Source organism: Callithrix jacchus, chromosome 4 (genome assembly GCF_049354715.1).
Source record: "Callithrix jacchus isolate 240 chromosome 4, calJac240_pri, whole genome shotgun sequence".
NCBI classification, from domain to species: Eukaryota; Metazoa; Chordata; class Mammalia; order Primates; family Cebidae; genus Callithrix; species Callithrix jacchus.
In genome coordinates, this window is record NC_133505.1 from 39,639,490 (window position 1) to 39,651,621 (window position 12,132).

Consider the following 12,132-nt stretch of genomic DNA (forward strand, 5'->3'; position numbering starts at 1 on the left):
CAGTTGGGTTTTTTTTTTTTTTTTTTTTTACAAAAACACAGCCAGAGAATCATTCTGCTCCTTATGCCCTCCAGCCCCCGCGTAAGGCCGTCGCTTTCCCGGCTGGGTCCCTTTTTGTCCATATCCTAGTGGAGACTACAGAGCAGTACAGAGGCTCTCGCTGAAACCACTTCCAGGCTCCAGAGTCAGATCAAGGCTTCACACCAGTCGTTCTGGTCACTTAGGCGTTCCCGTGAACCCCCAACCCCTTACCGCCACCCGGTCTTCACGCTACACCATTCCGAGCGCAAAGTGGTTTAACTGAGACGAATTTAGACCCAGCAATGACCTTGTGAACAGAGAGAGGGGCTCAGACATGCTGAGAAAGCCTTCTCGCCAGAGAAACGTTTTTAAATGCTAAGTAAAAGCCCTGAGGCACTAGGGTGTCGGGTAGGGGTCAAGGGCGGAGAGGTGGAGCGCCTAGGGGTCTCGGTAGGGACCCACCCACAGAGAGCTCAGAAAGCCAGATTGTGGGGGTCGCTCAGGTTGAAAGACTGGTCGAAATTACGCGGGCGTGAGTCAGCGCATCCCTTTGGGCCCTCCGCCCCTTCGGGGTGGGTCGCTTATGGGGAGGGGAGTAGAGTAGGGCAGGAGAAACTGGGCCAGGCTGCACTTAGCTCAAGGGGCCTCGAGGACTCTCCGCGTCTCTGGAGACAAGGGCACTACACGCACTTCAGAATGAAGAGTTGTAAGATGCTGACCTGGGGCGGGCTGGAGGGGGGTGGGGTTGGGGGTGGGTGTTGAGGGGTAAGCCCGCGCTGGCATCAGCCCTCCAGGTCACCCTGTCACTCACCCAGCACAAGGCAAAATGTGGAGGGCTATCTTTCCCTGGTCCACCCCCCGACCGCCCCTTGGGAAAAGAAAACTTCGTGTTCTGCTGCAGAGCCGGACGCCTGTATTGGGAAGTGGGGAGAATAAGGCGGGGAAGTCGGACCTTTGGGTCGCTGGGGCCGACGAAGCCTGGGGGCCTTCTTTCCATTCCCATAATATGTTTGCTGCTTTTTCCTCTCCCCACTGGCCTAAATGGATCGCTCCGCCTATTTCCTCCCCGGCACCTAGGGCGCAATGGAATATTCCATTGCCCCTCCGGTCCCGGCTCTGAGTCGCGGGGGACGCTCACGCGGTTGCCAGAGAAAGCCCCGGACGTGACGGATTTGCGCGACTCCAAGCAGCCCGCCCTTCCCCCCTCCCATCCGTCATTCTCCTGCGCTCCCTTTCCCCCCTCTTCCCTCTCCCTCGTGGGTTCCAGATTTGGGAGAAGTAAACAGCGGGCGGGAGCGAGGCCTACGGACGCAGGCCAGGTGGGAGTTTGCACGCTCCGGGGGTTCTGGGCTGCTGCTCCGGGTATTGCAGAACTCCGCGTTGTTCAGGACTGGGGACGTGCATTAGGCTGGGCCTAGGGAAGAGGTACACCGAGCGAAGAGTTGGGGGCGGGACTTCGGGTGTGCGTTGGTGCGTCAACGTGGTAGGGGGGTGTGTTTGTAGGGAGAGGGCTCGAGTAAGTTAAAAGTAGGCTATTTTGTGACAAGGACCTGGTGTGGGAGCGAGAGGAGGCAGCTTGATTGCCGTGCGTTTTTTCCGAGGGAGGAGGGTGTTGCCATCTCCCTCACAGGCCCTTATCGCCCCTTTCTCAGGCGGGAGCATGCTGGGGCTCTGGGGGCAGCGGCACCCCGCGGCGTGGGTCCTGCTCCTGTTGCCTTTCCTGCCGCTGCTGTTACCTGCAGCCCCCGCGCCCCACCGCGCGTCCTACAAGCCGGTCATCGTGGTGCATGGGCTCTTCGACAGCTCGTACAGCTTCCGCCACCTGCTGGAATACATCAATGAGGTCTGGCACGGGACACCCGGGTGCCGGGCGTTAGAGGCTGCTCTACTGTGGCAGGGGAGGGAAAACTGAAAGCCACCCCTCTGGGCCTGCCCAGTTCCTCAGGGAGCTGATGCTGGCATGGAGGGAGAGTTGGGGGACGGGATCCCTGGTTATAGCAGGGCACAATAGGCCTGTGGACGTGGGCCAGGGGGTGGCGTGTGGGAGCTTTTTAGCCTATCCCCGGTGGCTGCATTGCCCCCTTCCCACAGACACACCCCGGGACTGTGGTGACAGTGCTCGATCTCTTCGATGGGAGAGAGAGCTTGCGACCCCTGTGGGAACAGGTGCAAGGGTTCCGAGAGGCTGTGGTCCCCATCATGGCAAAGGCCCCTCAAGGGGTGCATCTCATCTGCTACTCGCAGGGTAGGCGACTCCCCTGCCCCTAACTCCTAAGCCCTATCTGAGGCTTGATCCTTATTTGAGGGACACTTCCTAGTGTCGCTTTTTCTGAACCACATTGCTCCAGGAGCAGCCCTGGTACCTGAGCCCTTCCTTTCTGACTTCCCTCAGCATCTGGATCTCATCTCTGTCTTGAATGGGAGGGAGGCTCCCTACATTGCTGCTCCTTCTTTCCCTATTATCCATGGTTCTTGGGCATAAGGGCTAATGGGGCAGGTAAAAACACCCTAGAATTAGAGGCAGGAGGCCTAGCATCTAATTCGGGTTCGGTCACTTATATGATGTATGACCTTTTGGCACAGGGTGTGTCTGCCTTCCGGAAGCCTCAGTTTTCTTTATGTACAGTGTGTTGGGGGGCAGTGTGTGTTCGTGGGGGTAGAGGGTGCTGCTGGCTTTGCTGTCCTTAAGTCCCTGCCCAATGTGGTGTTCTGTCTACAGGGGGCCTTGTGTGCCGGGCTCTGCTTTCTGTCATGGATGATCACAATGTGGATTCTTTCATCTCCCTCTCCTCTCCACAGATGGGACAGTATGGAGGTGAGTGGGCACTGGGCCTCACAGAATGCCCTGAGTTTTGGGGGCACAGAGGTTTATGGTCACTTAGCACTGCCATTCTCTTGCCAGACACGGACTATTTGAAGTGGCTCTTCCCCACCTCCATGCGATCTAACCTCTATCGGATCTGCTATAGCCCCTGGGGCCAGGAATTCTCCATCTGCAACTACTGGCATGGTGAGTGGGGATGCTGAACTGGGGCTTCCATGGAGAGGGCACTGTGGAGGGTCGGGGCAGTTGCTTCCACCTCTGCTACAACCAATAGAGTAATGACAAGAAAAATAACTTACATTTATGGAGCATTTACTATTTGAACAGGCACTGTTGAGATTTTTTTTTTTTTTTTTGAGAGGGAGTCTCACTCTATTTCCCAGTCTGGAGTGCAATGAAACAATCTAGCTCACTGCAACCTCCGCCTCTCAGGTTTAAGCGATCCTCCTGCCTCAGTCCCTCTAGTAGCTGGGATTACAGGTACATGCTACCATGCCTGGCTAATTGTTGTATTTTTAGTAGAGATGGAGTTTCACCATGTTGGCCAGGCTGGTCTCGAACTCCTGACCTCAGGTGATCCACCAGCCTTGGCCTCCCAAAGTGCTGGGATTACAGGTGTGAGCCACCACACCTGGCCCAGAATGTTTTAAGTATATCACCTTATTGCCTCAGCAGGTATAGTCTGATGCAGGAATCAGCAAACCTTTTCTATAAAGGGCCAGTGAGTAAATATTTCTGGCTTTGTAGGACATACAGTCTGTTTAACAGCTACTCAATTCTGCTGTTATAGTGTGAAAGCAGCCATGTACTCTATGTGAATGAATGTGTCTGTGTTCCAATAAAACTTTAATTAAAAAAACAAGTAGCAGGCTAGATTTGGCCCTTGGTTTGCTCTAGACCAGACCATGGGGCCAGAATACTTGGGTTTGAATCTTGACCCTACTGGATGATTTTGGGCAAGTTACTTAACCGTTCTGTTACTCAGTTTTCCTTATTTGTAAAATAATAAGATAGAATACTTCACCGGGTGGTTTTAAGGATTAAATAATTAATGAATGCAGTGTACTTTGAAGAGTACCTGGCTCATAGTAAGTGCTAGATAAAAGTACTTGCTATTGCCAGATATGGTGGCTCACCTGTAATCCCAGCACTTTGGGAAGTGGGCGGATCACTTGAGGTCAGGAGTGTGAGACCAGCCTGGCCAACATGGTGAAACCCTGTCTCTACTAAAAATACAAAAAAATTAGCTGGATGTGGGCACATGCCTGTAATCCTAGCTACTTGGGAGGGTGAGGCAGGAGACTTGCTTGATCCCGGGAGGCGGAGGTTGCAATGATCCGAGATTGTGCCACTGCACTTCAGCTTGGGCAACAGAGTGAGATTCCATCTCAGAAAAAAAGTACTTGTTATCATGTTTACAATTATTATCACTACTGTTACTATTTTTTTGAGATGGAGTCTTACTGTGTCACCCAGGATGAAATGCAGTGGCACAATCTTGACTCACTGCAACCTCCACCTTCTGGGTTCAAGTGATTCTTGTGCCTCAGCCTCCCAAGTAGCTGGGATTACAGGCAGGCCCCACGACGCCTGGCTAACTTTTCTATTTTTAGTAGAGACAGGGTTTCACCATGTTGACCAGGCTGGTCTCGAACTCCTGACCCCAAGTGATCCACTTGCCTTGGCCTCCCAAAGTGCTGGGATTACAGGCGTGAGCCACTGCACCTGGCCCATATTATCACTACTGTTTTATTGCTACCCATCTTGACTGTTGCTGCAGCCTCCTTATTGGGCTTCTCACCACCTGTTTTGCCTCCCTTTTCTGCTTCCTTTTTAAACTGCTGCTTGTACCCAGATCCCCACCATGATGACTTATACCTCAATGCTAGCAGCTTCCTGGCCCTGATCAATGGGGAAAGAGACCATCCCAATGCCACAGGTGAGAATCCAGTCTCCTACCTGTGTCCCCTTTTCTGCTCCTTTGACTCCCTGTCTCCCTCTCCAACGAGGCCTGACCCCTGTGGCTGACTTAGCCTCTCTTCTTTCCATCCTACAGAATGGCGGAAGAACTTTCTTCGTGTGGGCCACCTGGTGCTGATTGGGGGACCTGATGATGGTGTTATTACTCCCTGGCAGTCCAGGTAATAAGGGATTGTGTGGCCTGAAGATTGGCTAAAGACATCCCCTAACCCTGATAGGTCTTTATCTCATGCCTAAAACTGGCCTGCTCCTTCTGTTGTTCAGTTAGTGCTCCTCCCTGCATTCATCCTGTCACCCAAGACCAAAACCTGGGGGTCATATCCCAACGCCTTGTATCAAGCCAGTCACTAAGTCCTGCTGACTCTCCTCCTCTCTATCCCTATCACCCCCTCCCCCACTTTGTAAAAACTTTAAATTTTGAAATTCTTATGGATTCATAGGAAGTTTCAAAGACAATACAGAGAGGCCCTTCACCCAGCTTCCCCCAGTGGTTGCATCCTACATAATTATAGCACAGTATCAAAATCAGGAAATTCACATTGGTACAGTGTGTGTGGTTCTAGGCCATTTTATCACACTTCCTGCCACCTCTTTACTTACCCTGACTATGGGGATAGCCTCCAGCTTTGTCTCCTCCATCCTATTCCTGAGAAAAAAATCCATGGCTCCATGGCACTATGTGCTTGCCTCTGTTATAGGTCACCATGAGTGATCTGTAATGTCACCTGAGCTACTTGAGTCACTCAGCAAATATTTATTGAACATAATGGGTGCAGTGGTCAATAACAGAGAAGTCCCTAATGTTTATGTAGCTTATATTCTAGTTAGAGAGACAGCTAATACATGTAAATATCTATCTATCTATATATGTGTGTATATATATATATCACATAATAAGGTAGGGAAAGGATTAGAAGATGACCGGGGTCTAGTTTCAATAGTAGGTGAAAAAGTCCTCCTGGAAGATTTGCCATTCAATTAGAGACTGAAAGAAGTGAAGGAGAGAGTTGTGCTCTGGGGGGAAGAATCCCCCAGAGAGAAGGCGTGGCACCTGCAGAGTCCCTGAGGCTTGTGTGAGGAATAAGGCCAGTGTGGCTACTGCACAATGAGCTGGGAGCTTGGCTCACTGCAACCTCCGCCTCCTGGGTTCAAGCCATTTTCCTGCCTCAGCATCCTGAGTAGCTGGGACTATAGGCGCCTGCTACCATGCTCAGCTAATTTTTATATTTTTAGTAGAGACGGGGTTTCACCAAGTTGGTCAGGCTGATCTTGAACTCCTGACCTAAGGTGATCCACCTACCTTAGCCTCCAAAAGTGCTGGGATTACAGGTCTGAGCCACTGAGGCTGGCCACCAAGTCACTGTTTTTTATATATTAGCTCATTTAGTCCTCACAACACTCTCTGGGATAATTACTATTATCTTCACTTGACATATAAGGAAACTTAGGTGTGAAGACATTAAATAACATGTCTGCATTCATAGAGATTGTGGTGAGGTCATATTCTACCTGATGATGGTAAGCTAAAAAAAAAAAAAGAAATTAAAGAAAAAAAGAGATAGTGGTGAGGTCAGGCTATCTGGCTTTTAACCACAATGTTTTACTTCTTCTCTTGAAGGAAGTATTCTTGCTTTTTGTGACTCACTCTGTCTCCCAGGCTGGAGTGAAGTAGTGTGATCTTGGCTCACTGCAACTTCCACCTCCCAGGTTCAAGCAATCCTTCTGCCTCAGCCTCCTGAGTAGCTGGGATTACAGGCACCTGCCACCATGCCCAGCTAATTTTCATATTTTAATATTTTCATATTTTAATAGAGATGGGATTTCACCATACTGGTCAGGCTGGTCTCCTGACCTCAGGTGATCCACCCGCCTTGGCCTCCCAAAGTGCTGGGATTGCAGGCATGAGCACCTGGCCAGGAAGTATTCTTACATAGGACAGTGAGGATAAGCAGCATCTTAAACACACAGTGGGGAGTGTGGCAGAGCGGGGGTTCAAATTCAGGTCTGTGTGCCCCTACTGCTTCTCTACACCTGAAATCTATCAACATGGCCTCCAACCCCACTCCCCAGTGCATCCAGCTGCACCTCACCTCTGTGTCTTTGCTCTTGCTGTTCCCTTTGCCTGGGATAGCTTTCCTTGGTCCAGGTTCATTGCTGGGAAGCTTTTGTTGATGCTCTAATGCTCGGATGGTGGCCTTTCTTTTTTGCTCCCATAATCCACTGGATTTAACAATATTAGCATTTATTCAGCTGGAATAAGCACTGAATAAATATGCTTATTCCAGGGTCCACTGAATGCCCATGCCAGTTAAATATTTTTTAATTAAAAGATTTTAACTCCACCTGGCTGGGCGCAGTGGCTCACGCCTATAATCCCAGTACTTTAGGAGGCTGAGGCAGGTGGATCACCTGAGGTCAGGAGTTTGAGACCAGCTGGCTAACATGGAGAAACCTGTTTCTACTAAAAATACAAAAATGAGCTGGGTCTGGTTGCACTTGCCTGTAGTTCCAGCTACTCGGGAGGCTGAGGCAGGAGAATTGCTTGAAACTGGGAGGTGGAGGTTGCAATGAGCCGACATGGCGCCACTTCACTCCAGCCTGGGTGACAGAGCAAGACTCTGTCTCAAAAAACAAAAAGTTTTAAGACCTTTTTATTTTGAAATATACTTAAGAAAAGTTTACTGCTGGGTGTGCTCTCACGCCTGTAATCCCAGCACTATGGGAGGCTGAGGTGGGCGGATCATAAGGTCAGTAGATCGAGACCATCCTGGCTAACACGGTGAAACCCTGTCTCTACTAAAAATGCCAAAAAATTAGCTGGATGTGATGGTGCACACCTGTAGTTCCAGCTACTTGGGAGGCTGAGGCAGGAGAATTGCTTGAACCTGGGAGGTGGAGGTTGCAGTGAGCTGAGATTGTATCCTGTACTTCAGCCTGGGTGACAGAGTGAGACTCCGTCTCAAAAAAAAAAAAGTTTGTGTCTGTAATCCTAGCACTTTGGGAGGCCAAGGAGTGAGCCCAGAAGTTTGAGACCACCCTGGGCAACATGGCAACCCCCATCTCTACCTAAAATACAAAGATTAGCTGGGTATGGAGGTGTGCACTTGTAGTCCTGGCTACTCAGGAGGCTGAAGTAGAAGAATTGCTTGAGCCTGGAAGGTTGAGGCTGCAATGAGCTGAGATCTTCCATTGCACTCCAGCCTGGGTGATGGAGTAAGACCCTGTCTCAAAAAAAAAAAAAAAAAAAAGTTTTTTTCTGGCCAGGTGTGGTTGCTCACGCCTATAATCTGAGCACTTTGGGAGACCAAAGTCATGTGCCTCAGCACATGGATCATAAGGTCAAGAGATGGAGACCATCCTGGCCGACATGGTGAAACTCCCTCTCTACTGAAAATACAAAAAATTAGCTGGGCGTAGTGGTGCATGCCTGTAGTCCCTGCTACTCAGGAGGCTAAGCCAGGAGAATCGCTTGAACTCGGGAGGCAGAGGTTGCAGTGAGCCAAGATCGCACTACTGCACTCTAGCCTGGCGACAGAGCAAGACTCCATGTCAAAAAAGTTACCAAAATAGCAAAAAGCATTAATGTATACTCCTCACCTATATTTTTCAAATGTTAACATTTTGTCATGTTTACATTAATATATTTTTCTCTAAATATGTATACATTTATATATGTTAGTATTATATTTAAACATAAACATAGATTCAAATTGTCCTGAATATGTGCTCACAGATACAGTATTCTTATTCAAATTTTTCCAGCATCCTTATAGAAAAAAATTTCCAGGCTGGGCGCTTTTCCAATGTCCTTATAGAAAAAAATATCCAGGCCAGGCCTGGTGGCTCACATCTGTAATCCCAGCACTTTGGAAGGTCGAGGTGGGCAGATCACGAGGTCAGGAGGAGTTCAAGACCAGCCTGGCCAATATGGTGAAACCCTGTCTCTACTAATAACACAAAAAATTAGCCAGCCTGGGCAACAGAGGAAGACTCCATCTCAAAAAAAAAAAAAAGATCCAGTGGAAGATTCAAATCAGGATCCCATGTTGCATTTAGTTGTCATATCTCTTTAGCATTTTTTTTTTTGAGACAGAGTTTTGATTTTGTTGCCCAGGTTGGAGTGCAATGACACACAGTCTCAGCTTACTGCAACCTCTGCCTCCCTGGTTCAAGGGATTCTCCTGCCTCAGCCTCCCAAGTAGCTGGGATTACAGGAGCCTGCCACCATGCCCAGCCCTCCCAAAATGCTGGGATTACAGGCATGAGCCACTGTGCCAGGCCCTTTTTTTTTTTTTAAGATGAAGTCTCACTTGCACTGGAGTGCAGTGGTGTGATCTCAGCTTACTGCAACCTCTCCCTCCCAAGCGCAAGCGTGCCTCAGCCTCCTGAGTAGCTGGGATTATAGGAACTCACCACCACACCTGGCTAATTTTTCTATTTTTAGTAGAGATGGGGTTTCACCATGTTGGCCAAGCTGGTCTCGAACTCTTGACCTCAGGTGATCTGCCCCCCTTGGCCTCCCAAAGTGCTGGAATTACAGGCATGTACCACTGCTCCAGGCCTCTTATAGATATATATATATTTTTTTTGACATGGAGCCCACTCTGTCACCAGGCTGGAGTGCAGTGGTGTGATCTCAGCTCACTGCAACCTCTGCTTCCCGGATTCAAGCGATTCTCCTACCTCAGCCTCCAGAGTAGTTGGGACTACAGGCACGTGCCACCACAACCAACTAATCTTTGTAGTTTTAGTAGAGATGGGGTTTTGCCATATTTGCCAGGATGGTCTCCATTTCTTGACCTTGTGATCCGCCCGCCTCGGCCTCCCAAAATGGTGAGATTACAGGCGTGGGCCACCTCACCCGGCCTTAGTATCTTTTAATATGGAATAGTTTTTCAGTCTTTGTCCATGACATGGATATTCTTGAAGCATATAGACCAGCTGTTTTGTAGCATTTCCCTCAGTTTGGGTTTGTTGGTTATTTTCTCATGCTTAGGTAATACTTGTTTTTTGTTTTGAGATGGAGTTTCACTCTTGCCCAGGCAGGAGTGCAGTGGCGCGATCCTGGCTCATTGCAACCTCTACCTTCCAGGTTCAAGCAGTTCTCCTGCTTCAGCCTTCGGAGTAGCTGGGATTACAGGCGCCTGTGACCACACCTGGATAATTTTGTATTTTTAGTAGAGATGGGGTTTCACCATGTTGGCCAGGCTGGTCTTGAACTCCTGACCTCAGGTGATCTGTTGGCCTCGGCCTCCCAAAGTGCTGGGATTACAGGTGTGAGCCACCTCGCCCAGCCGGTAATACATTTTGATGGGGTTTCTACAGAAGTGAGGCCATATCTTCAGTGTATCACTTTATGAGGTACATTATATCCAGTTAGAGATTTTTGAGTGTCCTCCCTGCTGCCTGTCTCCCCAGTAGGCCTTCCATTCCTTTAGGACGTCAGCCCCCCTTGATTTTCTTTCCTTTGTTTTCTGAGACAGAGCCCTGCTCTGTTGCCCAAGCTGGAGTGCAGTGGTGCAATCTCGGCTTACTGCAACCTCTGCCTCCAGGGTTCAGGTGATTCTTGCCCCAGCTTCTTGGGTAGATGGGATTACAGGCAGCTGCCACCATGCCCAGCCAATTTTTATATTTTTAGTAGAGATGGGGTTTCACCATGTTGGCCAGGCTGGTCTTGAACTCCTGCCCTCAGGTGATCCACCCACACTGGAATCCCAAAGTGCTGGGATTACAGGCATGAACCATTGTGCCCAGCCAGATTTTCTCCAGCTCTCCTGATAACCTTCCCCCAAATCTCTTTGTAGCTTCTTTGGTTTCTATGATGCAAATGAGACGGTCTTGGAGATGGAGGAGCAACTGGTGAGCCCCCTGCCACCCCGGGATTATTTCCCCTTCCATCCACTGTCCTACCTCATTCCGGAGCCCTCTCTGTGACTCCTGAGCTGAAGGGTTTACCCTGTGGGGAGGAGGTTTACATGCCAGCAGTAACTCACTTTGTCTCTCCTTGTGTCTTTCTTCCATGCTTCCATGCCCCTTCGACCACCTTGAAGGTTTATCTGCGAGATTCTTTTGGGCTGAAGACTCTATTGGCCCGGGGGTCCATAGTGAGGTGTCCAATGGCTGGGATCTCCCACACAGCCTGGCACTCCAATCGTACCCTTTATGAGACCTGCATTGAACCTTGGCTCTCCTGAGGATATATTCAGGGGTCCCCAGGAAATCCCTAGTCCAGAGACCAACTGGTGGCCTTGGAAAGCAGATGTCACGCTCTGGTGTGCCTGTGACCACCTCATTGCTCCACACTACCCCCACCAACCTGGACTCCTAGAACCCCTCTCCTCTGCTCCTCTGTGAATGACAAGTTCTGGCCTCCCCTACCTCATGTCCTCTCATTTTGGGGGTTGCTCCATGCTCTCCCTATCTCTCAAGGCCGAAGTTGGGAAGTAAGAAACCATGTTTTTAACTTGTGGCTGCTTTTGCTGCTGCTGCTTCTCCGTATTTGGCTGTACGGGAGGAGAACCCACCCCCTGCCTACCACGGGGGTCTCCTTCCAGGCCACTCAGGACATTTTTAGCTTCTATTCTTCCCATATTCCCTTTTTTCTCTGAAGTCTTCTGTCATCAGCCCTCCCAACCCCTAAAAGGGACTACCCATGAGAGTGGGGTTCTGAGGCTCCCCTCTGGGGACAGTTCCATTCCTGAAGTGTCAGTGTTGGGGAATATCTGTGGCCTGTGAGGCCCATCTCAGGTTTGGGGATCCCCCAGTCCCTATGATCAGTGTTGGAGTACCCCTGGGAGCCTAGCTTCTTTGAGGCCCCAGGCCCTCTTTTAACTTCCTTGGATGGGTGTTACCCCTGTATTTATAATAATAAAGTTCCATTTCCTCAGTGTGACTTGGCTTATTTCCAGGTAAAGGGGACCTGGCTCCCTAAGGAGGGTGTGGGCGGAGAGCTGAGGTCTGGGTGCCCAGATTCCTGGTCTAGGGTGGGGACCCCCTTGGTGTTTCCGCTCTCTCTCAATGCCCATTCTTTGTGGGTTCCTGATCCTCTGCAGGTTCTTTCCTGCCAAAGACAATTCTCTTCCTCTCCCAGTCCCCAAGATTGGGGAGCTAAGCTCAGGGCTCCAGTTTGGGCCTCAGCCTTATGGGTGGAATGCGCCTGCCACCCCCAGGCTAGACGAGGGGGCTGAGGGTCAGGGTGGGCATTTGTTGTGCCCCTTTTGAGCTTTGTGGGCCAGAGCTGGGTGTAGGGCTGGACAATGAGCCTTCTCTTCTTGAAAGAAGAAATTTTGGCTGAGACAATAGGGCCC

The 12,132-nt window shown here is 50.1% G+C and overlaps 1 protein-coding gene across 3 annotated transcripts; it reads left to right on the forward strand.

The window, feature by feature from the left end:
- Positions 1 to 628: 628 nt before the first annotated feature.
- Positions 629 to 11,711, forward strand: PPT2 (palmitoyl-protein thioesterase 2). Of its 3 annotated transcripts, none has more exons than XM_002806691.7 (9): positions 629 to 727; positions 1,674 to 1,864; positions 2,113 to 2,266; positions 2,741 to 2,836; positions 2,924 to 3,031; positions 4,701 to 4,784; positions 4,902 to 4,986; positions 10,630 to 10,684; positions 10,876 to 11,711. In XM_002806691.7, exons 1-9 carry the CDS (start codon positions 718 to 720, stop codon positions 11,017 to 11,019), a joined length of 927 nt encoding a protein of 308 aa, XP_002806737.6. In that variant the 5' UTR covers positions 629 to 717; the 3' UTR covers positions 11,020 to 11,711. The 3 variants fall into 3 exon arrangements, with proteins under 3 accessions (XP_002806737.6, XP_035151207.1, XP_035151206.1); XM_035295316.3 differs by lacking the exon at positions 629 to 727 and adding an exon at positions 1,235 to 1,446; XM_035295315.3 differs by lacking the exon at positions 629 to 727 and adding an exon at positions 1,235 to 1,340.
- Positions 11,712 to 12,132: the final 421 nt, after the last annotated feature.

Coding starts and splice junctions, on each gene's coding strand:
- PPT2 (XM_002806691.7), top strand. Junction 2,837..2,923: donor ACAGATGGGACAGTATGGAG/GTGAGTGGGCAC, acceptor TTCTCTTGCCAG/ACACGGACTATTTGAAGTGG. Junction 10,685..10,875: donor TGGAGATGGAGGAGCAACTG/GTGAGCCCCCTG, acceptor ACCACCTTGAAG/GTTTATCTGCGAGATTCTTT.